Source organism: Haemaphysalis longicornis, unplaced genomic scaffold (assembly GCF_048455015.1).
Source record: "Haemaphysalis longicornis isolate Haplotype H1 unplaced genomic scaffold, Haemaphysalis longicornis Haplotype H1 scaffold_324, whole genome shotgun sequence".
Classification (NCBI taxonomy): Eukaryota; Metazoa; Arthropoda; class Arachnida; order Ixodida; family Ixodidae; genus Haemaphysalis; species Haemaphysalis longicornis.
Window position 1 is genome coordinate 56955 of NW_027526344.1, and position 18396 is coordinate 75350.

At 47.6% G+C, this 18396-nt stretch overlaps 2 protein-coding genes across 2 annotated transcripts in view; both read left to right on the top strand.

Annotated features, from left to right (window-relative positions):
- LOC144177842 (cytochrome P450 2H2-like) overlaps positions 1-9865 on the top strand; it is a 45122-nt gene extending 35257 nt beyond the window's left edge. The window contains exons 5-8 of the mRNA XM_077705426.1: positions 4870-4985; positions 5705-5963; positions 8277-8467; positions 9505-9865. Coding sequence (XP_077561552.1) covers positions 4870-4985; positions 5705-5963; positions 8277-8467; positions 9505-9680 — 742 coding nt within the window. The 3' untranslated portion in view covers positions 9681-9865. The remainder of the gene's footprint in view (positions 1-4869; positions 4986-5704; positions 5964-8276; positions 8468-9504) is intronic.
- A 2685-nt stretch (positions 9866-12550) lies between these two features.
- The window catches only part of LOC144177841 (uncharacterized), a 43349-nt gene continuing 37503 nt past the window's right edge, over positions 12551-18396 (top strand). Inside the window, exon 1 of the mRNA XM_077705425.1 lies at positions 12551-12703. Coding sequence (XP_077561551.1) covers positions 12551-12703 — 153 coding nt within the window. The remainder of the gene's footprint in view (positions 12704-18396) is intronic.

Consider the following 18396-nt stretch of genomic DNA (forward strand, 5'->3'; position numbering starts at 1 on the left):
AAAATTATGCCGTCAGTAAGCATTTTTCCCCACTGAGACTGACGGGAGCGTTAAAATCCTTGGCTCTCAGACTGTTTTGGAGCAGTTTGGCGCAATTTTTGCGATTTTCAAGCTTTCGGAGCAGCCTGGCGCAGGAAAACAAATTTGTATCAAAACTGCGCAATATGCGCAGCTGTCTCACCCCTGATGATACTCTGCTGCCGCCCTGGCCATGTGACTGCCCCCTCTATTTTACCCTCCTACCCACACTCACAGTTGTCCCCTTCTGTCTCGCTCTTCCCATGGTAGATGCAATTGAAGTTTGCTTAATTCGACGCAAGCTTCTCGTGTTCACACTGTTGGCGCGCTATCGGTAAAGACAGTGCGCGTATTTTTCTTTATCTTTTTTGTTCGTTGGTCACCATGGGACGACAAGATTTAAATCTTTTAGAGTGTTTGATTTTACCTCGCCCCACTTCAACAGTTTTTTAACGTATGGCCTTCGTAGCCGTATGGCTGCAATTCAGGTGGTTGTGGAATTTTTTTTCGCAGAAACTTGCTCTATCTTGGGGATTTCCCTTAAACTCTGGCCGATTAGCACCTGTCACTAACTTCGAGTTGTTGATAAATTCACTCTCGCGCTACAAATATATAGACTCCTTGTTAGCCTACTTATTAGAGCGACTGCCCGAATAGCCGGTGGTCCCGGGTTCGAATCCTGGACCAGGACGAATTTTTTTTTCGACTGTGAAGTTTCTTATAAAGCTGTATAGCTTTCCTTTGTACTCATATGGCTGCATTTAAGGTGGATGTCAAATTTTCTTTAGCAGTTTTTTAACGCGTGGCTTTTTTTTATTTATTGTCAGAAAAATCAATCCTACGTTTAGTATGGTGGAAGCCGTATATGTCTCATCAAACGCTAGACGTCACTGCCATCGTCGTCAACACGAACGGTACCCAAATGGTCACCACTACCAACAGAAAACAGCAAACACATTTGAGTTAGTTTGGGGTTTGATCCCGGGTCTGCAGAGTAGTAGCCGAGTGCAGTGCGACTGCGTTAACTCGGCACGCTACCGGAAGGAGAACGAGAGTTAGCCTGGTTCGTGTAATTTGATGAATAAGTGTTGGGACTTTAACAGAACGTGCTGTTGGGCTAGTTGGTACATACTGATTGGGAGGCTTAGTGCAAAAAAAGACGAGGACGGTGGCAAACGTGACAGGCGCTACTAACAAGTGAGTTTATTTCGAAAAGCACGAACATATATACGACAGGCATGCCCTGAAGAAAAAAGAAAGGAAGGGAAAAAAGAGATACATCACGGGAATCTAAAGTTTGTAGAAATGCACTTTCCTTATCATAGATAGAAAGCGACGGTACACTTACGCACATGGGCCCATTTCTTTTTATGAAAAAAACCTCGGCAACCTCACGTGCGGTAGCATCTCTGCTCCTTTCTATTATTTCTGTTTTGTCCAGATCGTGTTTACAGACAGAATCACAATCTTTTCAATGTTGTGGCAAGTACGAACCACTTCCATTTTTCATCGAAAGGGCATGTTCTCTGAGGCGGTAATTGATGTATCGGCCGGTTTGGCCGATTTACACTTTACCACAAATCAAAGGAATCTCGCACACAACACCAATCGCACACTTAATGAAAGGCGTGACGTGCTTCTTCTCGCATTTTTTTCGTTTCATTTCTGGCGCTATTCTTGAGCACAGCGTGGCAAGTTTCAAGGGCGCTGAAAACACAACCGGTACGTTGTACTTGGAAGCGACCTTCTTAAGGTTGCGGGCAACTCGGTGCTAGTACGGTATGACCGCAGGTCTTGCATCATTTGGCAAGCGCTCAGCAGTAGCCCTTTGAGGAGCACCTTTGGTTTCCATTAGCAAACCCTCCGCCACGGCGGTAAGGACCGGCCCTTGTCGGTGGTGTCCTACAAACAGTAGATGCGGGCACGAACTGACGACAAAAAACACCTAGCCCACTATGGAGTTTCTCCTATGAGGATTATATAGTTAGTCACACTTAACCCCTCTCAACCATCCCTTTCCCAACTAAACCTTGCGCCATCCCATTTCATAAATAATTCTACTTTACTCTACTCCTAACTCAAATCGAAAGTCTAGGTTATACTTTAGCACAAATGACGATGTGACGTACACGTACGTTCTCTTCCGTGCGGCAATAAGGGAGTGAGCCCTACTCTTTATGTGACCTCTTGTGCCCCCGTTAGACCTATAGTTCACCACCGGTTCCGATTATGATACAACCATGCAGCAAATGCAACGATGCTGCATGGTAGCATGAAGTCATAAACGAAACTGACATCATCACCGGCCTGGCAAAGGCGAGTGCTGCCATGGTCGTCACTTCGAGTTCTTGTAACGCCATCGTCGTAAGGTTAGTGCAGTGCAATGCAATGCACTGTACTGCATACGGGTTCTCAGTACCCATAAGAAAGTGTTTCAGCGTTATAAGGGGTTCCGCTATGTGGTCAATGAAGAAACAAATCTTTGGAAGGGGACTGAGGCAGGCAGAGGAACATGTAGGCAGTGTTTTTTTTTCTTCCTACGTCCGTCTCTGTTATCATAACAAGCGCAACTTACCTTCAAGAGCATGTTACACCAACTATTCCGACAACAAGCTTTACTTAACGTTATAATGGGCATGCCTCTAAATGTTTCAGCCCTCCTGGGTGGTGGCGAAAAGCTGTGATTCTCTAATGCTGCCGAACACGAGCAAATGGTCGGCCATTCGGTGCGACCTGTGGCAGCGCTTGACAAATAGTAGTCGGAGGCTTAATACTAGTGGCTCTGTACTAGCGATGTTTAGCGGATGCTCCTTTACAATGGCCCTGACAGCGCCAAATGCAAATGAGCTTCTACAACTGGCCCGCATTCATTTTTTACGTTGTCTTGTCACATTTAGGGGGCTCATGAAATTCGCAAGTGATACTTAATGTCAGCACATGCGGCGGAAGAGGATCAAGCCTGAGCTTCAGTTAGCAAAGAACCGATCAGTGTTGCTGATTTGGACCAGCACTCCCGATTTTAGGCTCATTCTCGTCCGTCAGTCCAGTACTGGCCACATCGGCACATTGACTCTCAAGCTTGCCCTGTTTTGGCATACAGCAGTTTCAACTGCTGTTGGCGAAGTTTCGCTTCTCCTAAGAAGTACAGACACAAAAAGGGTATTCCAGCTCCAATCCAACTAACTGCACCAACGCGGCAGATGTTTCATCTACAAAATTTTATTATGTATAAGGATGAAAACTATAAAAAAATTTACACCATCTTCCCGCGAGGGGAACCATGGAGTAGATGCGACGCATCGGGGGTTGCCGTTGCGTTTCCGTTATGTTAGCGATGTCAGCCGTGTGGATTGCTGTTGTTGTGTGTCATATTTACGCAGCATGTTCACCCCCGATGCCTCGCATCTACCCCATGGTTCCCCTCGCGGGAAGATGGTGTACATTTTTTAACCGAGCGCAAGCTGCGCGCTAACGCATAGCTGGCACGGCGACGGGAGCGAGCGCAGCCGAGCGCAAGCTGCGCGCTGACCGCGTTGACGCACAGATGGCGCTGCTGTGAGAGCGGCGGAGCGCGCAGCTGCCGCGGTGAGGAGAATGGGGGAGGGATGCGGACTATGCCGCGACAACGACGCGGGACAAGGCGAGTTAAAGAGATGCGTTGCATCTAAAATTAGCCATAATTTTACTTCTCCAAATACAAACACACGCCAAGATGGTCAACGTTATCACTTTCAAGGACCACACAAGTTTAAGCCGGAAGCAAGATGTCCGGAAAAAATTTTGTTCACTTGATACGACACCTTCATGTCAGTAAATCCGGCTGCCAGAAAGCCCAATCCGGTCGGCAAAGTGTTCATCAAGCAACGACTGACAACATCAAGCAACGACTCGCATTTTGCAAGCTTTAGGGCACATCTTAAGGCATTAAACACGTTTTGCACGGATTGCTCTCAATAGTTTATTATACGGGGTATTTTTTAGGAACTAGTACTTGCTCTTGGTCGTGTTGAGCGTACTGGCCGTGTTGGCCATGTTTGCAGTAGCGTGCGTGCCTCCCCAGTATCATTTTGCAAGTCCTCGAGCTCCGATGTGAAAAACAAGAAGATAATGCAGTCGTTCCCACACCCCTCTACTTACATTTCTTTGCTGATAACAAGGGATCACTGAAGCTTTTGTACTTTAACCCTTTATTGTGTTATTTCTCGTTTTTACGCCTAAGAACAAAAGAAACCGTTACAACGGCTTGTATATTTTGGCGTAACTGAAATAAGAACACCAGAAGTACAGCAGCAGCACTGCTTCCCCAGATACATGCTGACACGAACATTACACATTTCACATACACTGGGGGTATGATAAAAAAATGGCAACTCCAGTGTCTCGTGCTAGCACATATGGAGAGGCCATTGGCCGTGGGCTATGGCCCATATATTTTCACATGCCACCCTCGATTCTTTAAGGCTACAACTTCAGGACGTAGCGAATGAACTCTCTCTGCTTGCAAAGTGGTTGCGCTCTCATTGGTGAGTGTCAGCAGCTGCCACTGTAAGTGTAACACCTTGCGGTTATTGTTCGCGAATTCCCTGACCGTCGAGACCAAAACTCTTTGTGAGCGGTCCCGTCAGTTCTTTGAACCAATTAGGGACCGAAGGTCGCGTTTGATTTGGGTCAGTTATGTATCCTTCTTTTCTGTGTTAGGTTTGCTCACGATATGTTTATGTGCTCATAATGAAGTCATGCACAAAATGAGGCTGTGATTATTATGTGCTTGAATTTCTCCGCAAATAAAGTAGTTTCTGTTCATACCACTGGTATGCAGCAACAATAAATTGACTCTAACTGTTGTTGCAGCGAAGAAATAGAACAGCATGAAGAAACGCTCGATGAACGAAGTAACAGGGACTTCATAGACGGGTACCTAAAGAAAATGAAAGAGCATGAGAATGATCCGGACGCAAAGTTTAAAAGTGAGTATGGGCAGTAGGTACTGCATGCCCGCCATAAACTCAGCGCTTTTAGTCAAAACATCCCTTTCACATACGGAATGAAGTATTCGCACCACATGTGAGATGGCAATCAAGCAACAAGGCCGGGCAAGTCACGTTTACTTAGAAACATTTTCTGTAACGCAGACGATTAATCAGCTGGTTTATATACCAGCAATAAAAAGCAGCTCATTTTAAATTTTCTGTGGAAACAAACAATACGAAGAACGCCTGACCCATTTCTCCCCCTGCTTTCTTTGAGGTTTTGTTTTCGGCAGATTAGATCTACGATTAGCACAAACTAACTTTCACAACTGCCACTGCTCTTGAACGATAAGTTTTACCTCCCACCTTTTTGGTGCCTGAAAATACAGCTCATACCTCTGTTCAATTTTCGAAACCAAATGTTTCCATAGGGGCAGTAGTTTACACTCTACTAGGTAGAAGCGCAAATTATTACCGGATAGGCAGCTGGTTAGGTATAAGTTAGGTATTGATTATCACATGTGTACATCATTTGTAGCGTGATTGTTTTTACAGAAGCTATTTTACTTGCAGATTAGTAAATATTCTATGTCTGCATAAGGCGTGGCAGCGCCAATGAATGTATTACCGCACTGAGCTTTCCTGCAGTCCCCGAAAGCTTGAATGGTCATTCTGGATGATTCAAGTATCCTGCATAATTGAGTGCTGCCTTGCAGAACTCAACCTGACTGGAAACGTACTGGCGTTCATGGGTGGAGGAACGCACACCATTAAATCAACAGTGCACTGGCACATGCTCAACTGCGCCGACAAGCCGGACACTGTTCAACGCAAGATACAAGAGGAGATCGACAAAGTCGTGGGAAAAGAGCGAAGTCCACGCTGGGATGACCAAGGCCAGATGCCCTTCACTATGGCCACTATCATGGAGATGTATCGCTGGCGGGCCATTGCACTGCTCGCCATACCCCGAGAGTATGTGAAAACCCTTGCCATCTCGACAATTCGGTCACCCGCGCGGTACGAGTTCGCACTTGCACAACCGGGCCCCGGCGATTTCCATGGGAAAACGTCATGATCTGCACTGCATCAATTTTGCTCTTTTGCTGCATAAAACGTGTATCAGAAAATATTTAAGAAGGGCAGATTAAGGACGGGGCTAATCAGAAACTCATCCCGACGTCACGGTTTTGTATTTCCTATTGTGTCAACTCTCTCTAACTTATGGATTTAATGGCTCTTGGTTCTCTCCCCGTCACAATCCCCGCTTAAATCTTTAACACACTCAAGCTCCCGACAGGGAGCTAGATAAACCGAACAGGCCGTCTTGCCGAGCTGTTCCAAACGAACGTACCAGAACCCTTATATTGGTTTTGACACCTTCAGCCTCTGCTAACTTTTCCTGGAGCGATGCATCTAGAGTGTCAGTGATGCTTAGGGAAGGCTCTCGAAGTTTCGAACACTTTTTCTTTGGTGATCAGTGCTGTCACGTGGTAACTGTCAGGGGGATTACCGTTCCGGATCTCTCAGTAGTTATTTTGTTACAGTGTTCTGGTAAGCCGGCGCCTAACACAGATCAACTGTACTTTTGTATCTCCTATATTTCTGGTGGCCCGTGTGCGTTCCGGGCGCCACTTCATCGGAATTGCGCGCTATACGGAAGGGCTGCATCATGCCCGTGAGACAACAGGATTTGCATGTACGCACGCCGCACCTCTCCTTCTGAGGGCGATCGTCAGTGGCGCATATTTCACCTGGGCTGCGCAAAGTAAAACAGATCCATGAGGCCTAGTGTGCTGCTTACATTAGTTTAGGGATGTCGCCTACTCATATAACGACTGCATGGCCTTACCCCTCCACGATGAGCTCTTGAAGACACTTTGAGTCAGAAAAAGTGTTTATTTGCCAAATGAGAATACTAAAATCACCGGGCAAAAACTAAGGAAACAGGCTCGATTTATTGCATTAGTTGGCTTCAGCTAGTCGTTTTTTTTATCACTTTCTGGTTAACGTGCGCTGCGTCGCGGGGAGCAGGGCTATGATTTGCTCATCAAAATGAAGTACTCACATGTGGAGCCGTTATAGCGCAAGGTGATTCTCTGTTTGCGTTGAACAAAGTTAGACTCAAATATATCAAGACGGTCAGCGTAAACGCACTTATATCGTTTCGCATGCTGTTATTTCACTGGTTCCACCACTCTCTCTAGAGAAAAATATTGGAAAACTGGTCGGATAGAGAAATTTCAATGCGACTGAGTGTTTACTGGCAGTGTTCAGCTTTTTCTGCTCTTTGAAGAGCTTTGGAGAGCTAAGAAAATTGAAACCAATGTGCCTAATAACATACAAGTGTTTGTGTTGGTCCTCTACTAATCGCGACAGTATCTCGAGCACAGCAACTTTTGAAAATGATTATAGTGTATCGATAAGTTGCGAGGTAACCGCCCACAATGCCGTTATTTTTAAAAGAGGGGGAGGAGGAGGAAGACGAGGAAAAACTTTACTCAGCCAAAGAGCTAGTAGGTGGATGGTATCGTTAGTGCAGGACTTCGTTGGTTCTACTTGCCGTATTCGCCCTCTTGGTTCGGTTAAGAGCTCGCAAGTTCACTCTCCTACTGCTCATAGGTGGGTCTGGGAATTGGATTATGCTCTTGGTTATTCTGAAACTCCCAGACCATGTGATAGAGAGTAGCACGTTGCACAGACTGGTGTAGATTGTGGGGCGCGTGGCGTGTGCAGCTTCGTTGGACTATCCCGAATATCCGCGGCTCATGAACGTTTCTGACTGCAATGACGGCGCCTTGCACCAGCCAGTTTAATGCAAAAGGCTCTGGTATCGGAGGAATATGAAGTACCCTACCCATGTAGTGCACTGATGCTACTTTTCGTCATGAAGTGCTGCTCTAATGAACGTTCATTGCATGTTTTGGAGCCCTATTCCTCGAGAAAGTCGACTCTGAATCATGATCGTTGTCATCAGGGTGTTTATTATAGATCCCTAAAGCTGGCCTTTATTCACGCTTCATCGTAAAGAAAAGCAAAGGTTAAAAAAAGGGCCACAGACTGTCTACAGTATTCTGTGTTATTTCCAGTTTTTCCGTGAAGATAGCAATCGTCAACTAGCCAGCACACTCACTTTCGAGCAGTTCTTCCCTCTTGAACTCTCAATTTTGTGTTTCTCAATGAGGTCCTTCGTTTTTCAAGAAAGATTACTAAAGTTATCAATGTAGCACCCACCACGTGACAACACTGACAGCATTTCCTGCTTTGCTTTACTGTTGACATTGTCAGAGCTGCCGCAGACAGTGTGTACAAAGACTACGTCATACCTAAGGGCAGCGTGGTGATCCCCAACATCGGAGCCGTTCATATGGACCCCGCCCACTGGGAGAATCCTGAGGAGTTCATGCCCGAACGCTTCTTGAAAGAAGATGGGACAGGACTCAAGCCCAAGCCCGAGCAGCTCATTCCGTTTTCTGTCGGTACGTTGCACTGGAGCTTTAAACCATACCATATACTTGGCTCAAAGGCTTTTTTTTTTTTGGTCATCGTAAGCGACGACACCATAATGCAGCAAAGGGCACCAAATGCAGTGTGAACGGAGATTTCGGCAACGCGTTAAGCGTGCAACGGAGGAAAACATTGCTTTTTATTTTATTGCATTTTATTTTTTATATTTGATTGCATTAAGGTGGGATGTAATCTGATTCCAACACAAAGCGTTATTAAGCATGTTACAAAGTACCTTTACTTCAACGTTATCCCGCTGGGTGTACCCCCTTTAGTGCGCAGTGGTTGCGTAAAAGAAACATAGACGGCCACTGGGCAGTTATGCTAGAGAATTTTTTTTATGGCTGTGGCTTACACCACCAGCATATTACGCATTCAGAAGATTTTACCCTAGATAATGACGCAGGTATGGCTACAGTTACCCGCAAATGCAGCACAAGTACAGTCGACCACAAAACTTGCCAAGTAATTTCTTTACTTTATCCGAAATCCAAGCATCTGCTATGAGCTTAATGTTAGTGACTTCGCGCGTTAAAAAGAAACATGCTGCAGAATTAAGCAGGCTAAGCGAAGTTTTCGCTTTGCGTATCCAGGGTTAGCTGGGATAAGCCGCAGCCATCTCTCTCCGCCTTTCACATCTTTTAGTGTCGGCTTTTTGCACAACGCTTTAGATACGCAAAAAAGTCAGGCATACAAAAGAAAGACTAGAAGTGTTTGACTTGGCGACTGTTGTCTGCAAGAGCCCATCATTAGACAATATGGCATGCATCGAAGTCAGCGAAAAAGTCGGCCCTTGAATATGTGCGGGCGACTTTAGCTTCATCTGCAAAGTGCTTGATATTATGACGTAGTCAATAGAGTACATGGTGGGGTCTTCCGTCCATTTTCCAAGGCCAAAATTGGTCCACGGCACGGTCATGGGGGAGAACCATTGCAATATGGTTGCACTTGTGATGACATGACGTGCACGGTGGTTTAGATTAATAATACTTTTTTTAATCATTCACAGGAAAAAGGATGTGTCCGGGAGAGACGCTGGCCACGGTCGAAATCTTCCTCTATCTGACTACGATACTGCAGAAGTTCACTGTGTTGCCACCAGATGGACGCCGCATTGTTCTGCAGTCCGCATCTGCGGCCGTGAACTACCCGCAGCTACAGGAGCTCCGCTTTATTAGCCGCTAGTCTAGAAATTATGTGTGTGCGTCTTTGTTCCCTGTTACTTAAAAATTCGCGCTTGAGATTGACGGGAACAGATTGGCGGAGATGCCAGACCAACATTTGAGTTAGTGGTGCTGGCAGCGAGGTCGAAACTGTGGAAAGCGTATCTCCTAACATCTCAAATATTTTGCATGTTGATCGTGTATCCTGAAATTTCTTTTTCAAGTGACAAATAAATGTCTCATTTCACATAATGATAAATTATAACGTCTTCAGTTTTTGCGTTTTCATTTCGTTTGGGATAGCAAACATATAGTAGACAAAAATCTCTTTGCAGTCGCTTTACAAATTTTGCGCCATGTCGCGCCGGTTCCTTTTCAAGCGAACCTGAAAAACAAAAAGCACACCAGAACATCGAGCTATTAAAGGGGCCCTGAAAGGCGTTTTGAGCACACTAAATGAACTAGCGCAATCGTTAGATTGGGTCGTAAACGTCATCTGTGCCAAGTATTACTCTTTTACGCGCAGCGGAAAGCTCACACTTTTGTTGCAAAGTTTGTCGCTTTTTTCTCACCCTTTCCTTCGTGTTTTTGGACGCCGCCATCTTCGCATGTCTACATCATCGATTCCCAGATGTTCGTCATGAGCTAGACATCCTGCTATTGGGCGGTTTTTTCACGCACTTCCGGCAAAGAGATGAGTCGTCTGCTCAGCGTCGGCTCGCCGGCTGATCTGCCGGCGGAGTGCCGGAGTGCTTGGACATTTTACGACAAACGAAACAAGCGTAAACAAACGTTTAACCGTTTGTATTAAATGCAGCACGGCCATAACACGACATGGATATTATCTTACTTGAGTACGTTCCACAAAGAAAGCGTTGAAGCCCCGTGGCACTTCTTTCTTGCAATCGCAGAGAACGCCCTGAGCCGAATGCCCGGGTTTGACGCATACATTTTATTCAACTTCCAAACAATCCAGAGATGCGTTTCGAACGAACACAACGTCACAACATGCGTTGCAAGTCCGAACCGCGATTGACAGACGATGGGTTGCCTCCTCCTGCCCCTCGTAAATTCGGCACTCACCTAGCGCGCGGTTTGCTGGGACGAACAGTAAGTCACTTAACTCTGGCGCACAAGCCGAGATGGCTTTTAGCCACGCACACTGCACATACACCATGCGAGGTTGAGTCGTACGTCGCTCGAGAAAGATAATCCAGACCATGGGAAGCACTATCCACCCGCAGAAGCACAACGTCGCATTTCATCGCGAAACAAAGGCGTCCACAACACACACACCATCGCCTCCTGTAATGCCAAACGCATCTCGCACTTCCCAATGGGAGTGAGTGGTACGCCTGCAGTGCCCACATGTCGCGAAGTGGGGCCCCAAGCTGAACCGGGATCACGCAACGGTAACTGACTTCTGGAGTGGTTTGTGCCTTGTTGCCAAGGCAACCGATGTTTGAGATTGTCAAAGAAATGGCGCTCGCTTCAGCGCTAGAAAGCTCAGAGCCACGGCGGAGCATGTTTTGCCAACGTTGCCGCTCTCCACCACGCGTCGCCCCAAGCTGAACTGGTCACATGATTGAAGCGTTTTGTGCACGGGTTCTGTATCGGTTTAATATGACATTTTCACATGCCGTCGGCAGGAATTACCACCGCCGCAAAATAAGACCCGGCACCAGCGGGGCCACATCTGGTACGGCGCTTTTTGGATAAACAGTGCGCGGTGCATCAAGGGAACGAGCGCACGACCCTCCCCGTGCGGCTGCGAGTTCGCCGCCGATAAAAAGTCATGTGCCGCCAGCAACGTACACCGCGAAAAGGCAAGGCCAGGCCGCTGCATACATGCGGCCAGATTTTTCGTTCGCTTTTCCAGCCTTGAGCGGAGCGCGGGATTCATGGTGCCAACAAAGCTTGCTCTAGCAGACGGCAGTCGGAGGAGCGTAATAGCGGAAGTACGTCACCGCTGAGGAGCGCAGCATCATGGGAGGGAGTGCTCGCGCGCCGTCAACAGCGAAGAATGAGCAGAAAGGAGGAGGAAACGCGGCGCGACGATAATGCGCGGTTTTTGATTTACGATTTCTCAGCTAATACTCATCGCTTTAACAAAATTCTTGCGGGAGGAGATTGCTAATACATTGCTTTATTTGGTTACATGTACATCCATGCATCGGCGGAAGGTATTTCAGGACCCCTTTAATAGGTTAAAAACAAACCAAAGTGCTCCAAACAAATGTGAACTACATCTACCATCGGCAAATAAAGTTTCCCCTTGACCAAGACTACAAGCAAGGAAGCGACAAAGCTCGCAAGTAAACCAGAATTATCAGAAAACTGCGCTAAGCCTTTAATATTGCCTTTCCAACCCCCCACTGGTGTAACGGCCACATGTTGGAACATTGAAAAGCCTTGAGGAGTTTTATTTTCATGACACCAGATAAAATTGTGCATGTTTATATGGTGAAAAATTGGCCAGTTGGTTTATGGCCTATCGCCCGTGTTGAGCGTCCTTGTCTTGTTCCAAAACTGCGGCTTTTTAAGGCGGAAGATTTAGATCTGTATACTTCAAGGAAAGCGTTAGGTACAAAAAAAGTCGTTGTGAGGGGCACAAAATCTTCAAAAAAAATGTAGCGTGAGCCGGGGATCGCACGCCTTGAAAGGGAAACACCAGTGGCGTACGAAGGCTCTGATAAAGGACCAAGTTCCCTTGTGCCAGCGGCAAGCTGCACAGGTCACAGGCGGTCACACTCAGGCAACTGCAGACGCTCACGTATCACAGTGCAAACTATCACAGAATGTTTCCCGAAATATACACGACGAACATGCGTAAGGTCTTCCGCAAAGAGGTAGCAACCTTAACCCACATGGTCTGGGATTGTACCAATTCGCATGGTCCAGAACCTTCCGCCGCGGCTGTCCGCTGCCCTGCTCAGCCTCGACGATCAACTCTCGGCCATCCAGCAGACCTGTGAGGCGGTGAATCGGCGGGACTTCGACGCCCCCAAACGGACGATGAGGACCAGCGGCGACACCCCCAAGCGGGTGACTTAGGCCCGGTCAGCCAAAGCTCTTCAGGCATTCAATAAGTTTTAGCCAACCAATCAAGACGCCGCGAGTGCCGAAGAAAGAGAAACTGCTGCGCAAGAAGAGGGTAGGCTACTGCTTCAAGTGCAATACGAGCCGCCTTAAGAGCTGATGGTACCGTCGGGGGCCAACAGGATGCTCGTACCGATGACTAGAAAGCGGAACGGGCTTCGGAAAGTGCCGTCCAGGCGGCTGGAAGAATGCTGATGGGCGCGACCGCAAAGTTCAACAGCAGGTCTAACTAGGCTTTCGCCTTAACATTTTCAGAAAGTTCTAAGCATCGCAGCGATTTTTTCTTTGCTCTCTTGGTATTTGTAACCTTTTAGATCGACTGCTCGTAGGTTTGGTTTTCTCGTTGCAGTAAAAACAATTTTAAAAACCTAATACAAATATTATTGCGTTACCAATAGATTAGGCATGATGGCACAACTTACAGCTGACGCGTACAAGTTTTTTTAGGATGTGAAGATGAAAGCCTAGTTGAACTTTCTGTTGGTCTGCTGTCGAAATTTGTGTTGAACTTTCTTTCACCGCTTTGCACAGCCTACGGCACACTCCGAAGCCCGTTCCGCTCGCCCCAGGAGCCCCCGATTTGTTTCGCCCCCGTCGGTACCTTCACATCTCAACAAGGCTCGCACTGGACGTGCGGAAGCGGCCTACCCTACCTAGGCGCTGCGCCTCGCCTCCCTGTCTCAGATTGCTCCTCAAACCCTCCTTTGGCACTGGGGGTTCCTTTTCCAGGCAGGTGATCCCCGGGCTCGCGCTGCTGTTTGTCGCATTTTGCAATAATGGCTCACAAATGCACGTGTATAAAATCAACGCACCTCTTTCGAAACGACAACGATGGGGGAACGCGGAGCTTTTTTATCGGACAGCTTACTGCCCTGCGATTGTGCTCTCTAGCGCTTTACTTGATACTGGAATTGCATGGCTTTCCCTGGCGTTCAATGACCGTCATCGTTATACAGAGGGGTACATGACTTCTGCCTTGCTTTGCACGTCCATGCACACCTCTTCAAATCCAAACTGCTCGGCTGCGTCGGAATGGCGCACTGCGGTAGACGTCGGCTTCATAATGCGAGATACCCAGGTTCGATTCCGCCCACAAAAAGCGTTTTGATTTTTCTTCCATTCACCCATGACCACCATCATTGTCAGATAAAGGGGACATTCCTGCAGTGCGTTTTGGGTGGTCTACAGACGACATCAGTGAGATGCTGAAATATTCGTTTTAAAAAACACATTTCTTACTTCCATGAAAGAAAAGCGGCTACAATTATTGCTTGTGAACCCATACGACCCTGGTTCCCACGCCCCGTACTTAAACGTGAGCGGAACTTGCCCATGAATGCATGCACAAAAAATGAAAAACACTTTGGTTCCACAGGCCACAAAATATTGTGCAAAAGCAGCATACATCTCTGCCTTTAAAGGATATTCCCACTGTTGGTATGTGCTTCTCAGTAGCCATGCAACTCTTTGGTACGCTATCGAGTACTCACGCAGGGTTCAGAGTACGGGAACAGATTCCTTGGGCTCGACCTTTCTAGTGTTTTCACTTCAAATAATTGATGCATTCATTGCTTGATGCATGGATTGATTCCAAAGGATGCACCGCGGGCGGCAGCGTCTGTGGCAGTGCCACTGCAGCAGAGTGTATTTGTTTCTTGAAAGGCGTTGTTCAAGACACCACCTGCGGGCATCGGCAACTTTCTGGGTATGTATCACTTCGCGAGAAATAACAGCGCCGACTTCCGGGTGTGCGCCAGAGTTTTGGCGCATCTGGTGTTTCGCTTTAAAAACTTACGACGTGAAAGGGTACTCGAGGCTTGACTTACGCTGAGCACTTTCAACGCACAGCCTTCTTTGCTGAGTACATCCACAGCCCCAATCGTTTAACGCACTGCATTTGCACAAAAATGCCTCAGTGGCTGTCCTGTTCGTTTTTGTGTGGTACCTAACAGTGTGTACTCTGTAACAAGCGCAGTTGAGCAATTACGTTCCGGTCGGACAACGATCAGATGTCTTGCGCCTCCCTCAACCCCCTTCCACCTGAATCGCCTAAGGGTTCGCTACACTTGTGGCATTCACCCAACCTACGTCCCCGAAGAGACTCATGGACCCCAGTTTGCCTGTCAGCTTCTCCTGTAAGGTTGCTCCAACAACCTTCAGGCTACTCAGCCACCATCGCACCACCCGGAACATTGACCTTGCATGGACCGTGCACCTCACTTCCACTGAGAGGCAACAACTATGCCCTCTAGCATGCCTGCGCTATTTTCTCCACCCCTGGTCGCCTTGTAAGCCATCCCCCAGCAATACCGCGCCATCAGACAATCCCTCCTACCTCCCCAACCCAGTCAACTTAAACAGGAAGAAACTACTTCCCGTCGAATTGACATGAACCCTTTCCAATGCCCCACCTGGATACACCGCCTCTACACAATCCAATACGCCACAGAACGTAAATTTTGTTCTCAACCAGGCACCCTAACCAGCGTCATCATCGGGTGCGCTCACAACCAGCCCCCCCAACCTCTTTTCTCTCCTCTTCCCTTTCCCCCGAGCTGCGGGTGAACCTGATGACCGGCGCTGACCTAGTCACCCAGCAACTACTGGTCTCTAGGACAGAGATCACCAAATCCCGACTTTGTCTCCTGGAATGAAAGGCCGCACCCATTCATGTGCGGGATAATGTTCGTAATACTACTACTAATATAGTGACCACTGGTTTGTTGGCACTGTTTCATGATGATGATGATGACGATGACCTGGATTTTTTTTTACTCCTGCCCACAAGCGGAAAGGGATCAATCATTGAATGCATTCCTATTGAACCTTAAAGGGTTAATTTATTTTTTATAAAAAAGGGCTAAAATTAAAGTAGATTAGAATAAAAACCAGACATTTTACGGCTCCAAAAATAGGAGACGAAGACAACAGCTCAATGCCGGTTGTACAGCCTATAGAAGAAAAGAAATCCACTTGGGCTTCCCTGAAGGCTTTCACTATTTGGTAAGCACCATTTTCGTTTTATGCTGCACTCAATGTGGTGGCTGCACCTTTATGTCCCTAAAACTTTAACTGCGATTGAACTCTCCGGTACAGTACATCAAAGATTAATAGCTGTTTTTCAAGGTGTGATGCGGGTTGTTGTGTGGATGAGGAGGATAAAGTTTACCCAGCGGAGAAGAAGCGAGGCTGTTGACTGCGGACAAGGACAACGTGTATTTACGGGACAAATAACTGACGAAAAAGATAATCAACATTAACCTAAGAAGACAAGACAGTGAATGTCCTACACAACAAGGTTCGCGCCCAAAATAGTTCGCGCTCACGTGTTGGTCTGTCGGTGAGCTGTCCCGGTGCGCAGGGCTCGGTGCGCTGCTACGGTGTTCCTGTTGAGGTCGGTGCTCCGGCCGATAGAAGACACGTCGGCTTCGGTTGAAAGTTTCTGGTAGTCAACGGGGAAGGTGCGGCTCGAAGCGGAGTTCCCCCGAACGTTAGCGCCCGGCAGGTCGCTCCCCGAACCTCGTTCTTCCTGCTCGTTCGTGCCACCACCGTCTTCTTCTTCACTCTCAAATGATGACACGGCGCTGCTGCCCGTGCGCTGCTAGTCCACAAGGCCAGGAGGGAAATATGGCTCGGCTCTGAGTCTCCTGGGCGTTCGCGTCCAGCAGAGAACTCGCCGAGAGCCGCGTTCCTCCTGCCTTCAACTTGCTACCTCCGTTCCGCCTCCTGTTCCTCTTCTTTCTCCTCCTTCCCGGCGTGCTCTTTTTTCTCTCGAAGCGCCCCCAGCACGAACGCTTCGTTGTCTTCACTTCTCCGTCCGGCTCCTGGCTCTTAAACGCGCCTCCTCACACAAGGCTATTAGCGCAGTACTAAATGGACAAAGAAGAGACTGATAAACATCGTCTGATGCCTTTGGATCGTAATCTTTAGTAGTGTGCAGTTCACGTTCCCAAAATTTCTGGGACTCGAAAACGGCGTTGCAAACCTTACGGCGTGCCAGCTGCTTCAGCCTTCACGAACATGTATCCCGTCACGTCACGTACCTGCACCATCTCGCCTACGTCGCCGGTCACCGAGTGACCCTACAATGGATGCCTGCACCTTGCGGCATTCTCGGCAACGAGAAAGCGGATGAAGCAGCTCGCAGAGGCCTACAGCTGCGAAATGTAAGAAAGATTTTTTTCACAAAACACGAGGCCGTGGCGCTAGCGGAGGAACTTGCCTTAGAGGAGCGAAACCGCCTCTGGTCTTGTCCTGAAACTCGGCACCCTTTCCTGCACCATATAGACCCTGGACTCAGAATGAGGCTACCAGAGTGGATTCCGCGTAAGCTTGAAACCCTTTACCACCGGTTGCGTCTCAACGCAGCGCTCACGAACTCTTACCGCGATCGCCTCGGTCTAACTGCAAACCCCTATTGCGATAATTGTGGAATGCCCGAAACAGTAGAGCACGTCCTTCTAGAGAATCCGGCATACATCCAAGAAAGAAATCACCTCGCAGAAAAGATTGAGTGCCTCAACAACGCATCTATATCTTTGAAAGGTCTCCTTGGACCCTGGCCCTCTCCATCGTCCCAGAGAAAAGTGTTGGTTGCTTTATTTGACTATTTACGCGGAATCGGCCTCACAGAGACAATTTAGAACTTTACATGTGAGATCGTGGGGACTTTTAAGTCACCACACAAAGCTTCGTGTTCACTTTTTCTTTTAATCTCTTCTTTTCCCCTCTTTCCTCTGCCCTACTTCTTTTAGGGCCTTTACTCCCTTCTCCCCATCCCCGCAGAGTAGCATGCAGGCGGGAACAAGCCGGCAAACCTCTCTGCTTTCATCTAATAAAGAGCTCTCTCTCTCGCTCTCTCTCTCTGGTTGTTGCTTTATCAGCAACTATATTTCATCCCCTCTCAAGGAAAACAGGTGATGCTATACGCGAGACACCGTGTACTGGCTGGTTAGCTATACGTACTATAATTAGCGAATTTCCCATTTTTCAGCATTATTTTTGTGCACCTTGTCATCACAGTGGAAGAAAAGGTATCACATCACACCAGCTTCTAAAAACTGCATGTAAGTATAAAATGAATATTTGCTTTATGTCAGTCCCCGAGTTAAAAGTCCGTTTTTTGCGTGTCACATACCGAAAGCCACATAATCCGTACCGTTCTGCTCCGTGTTAGAAAATTAATGCGTACAAGAAAATACATTTAGTAACACTAGTCAAAAGTGCAAAAAAAGGACAGCGACACAGAATGTAAAATACACAGGATGCCCCGCTACCAGCAACTGCTGCTGGTAGCGCGTCGTCTTGTATATTTTCTACTCTGCGCTGCCGTCTTATTTCGGCGCCTTTTTTTACAGCGAAGCTGTTAGCCTCTCGTGTCGTTAACAAAAAGCCCGGGCAGGACTCTGCAGTTCTCGCCCAAGACGCCGAGCGCATGCGTGAGCCTAACCAGGCGGGAAGAATAGAGCTCAGTATTCGAGCAAAGGAAAAATGAAGAAAGCTCACACTAACACGTTAAAATTGAAGGTAGCGAAGCTTTACTGAACCTTCACAACCATCACGACGGTTTAAGCCCACGATTGCAGCCGATTTGCTGCTTCTTCTTCGCTTCCGCAACGACCTTCACTCCATCATTGTGG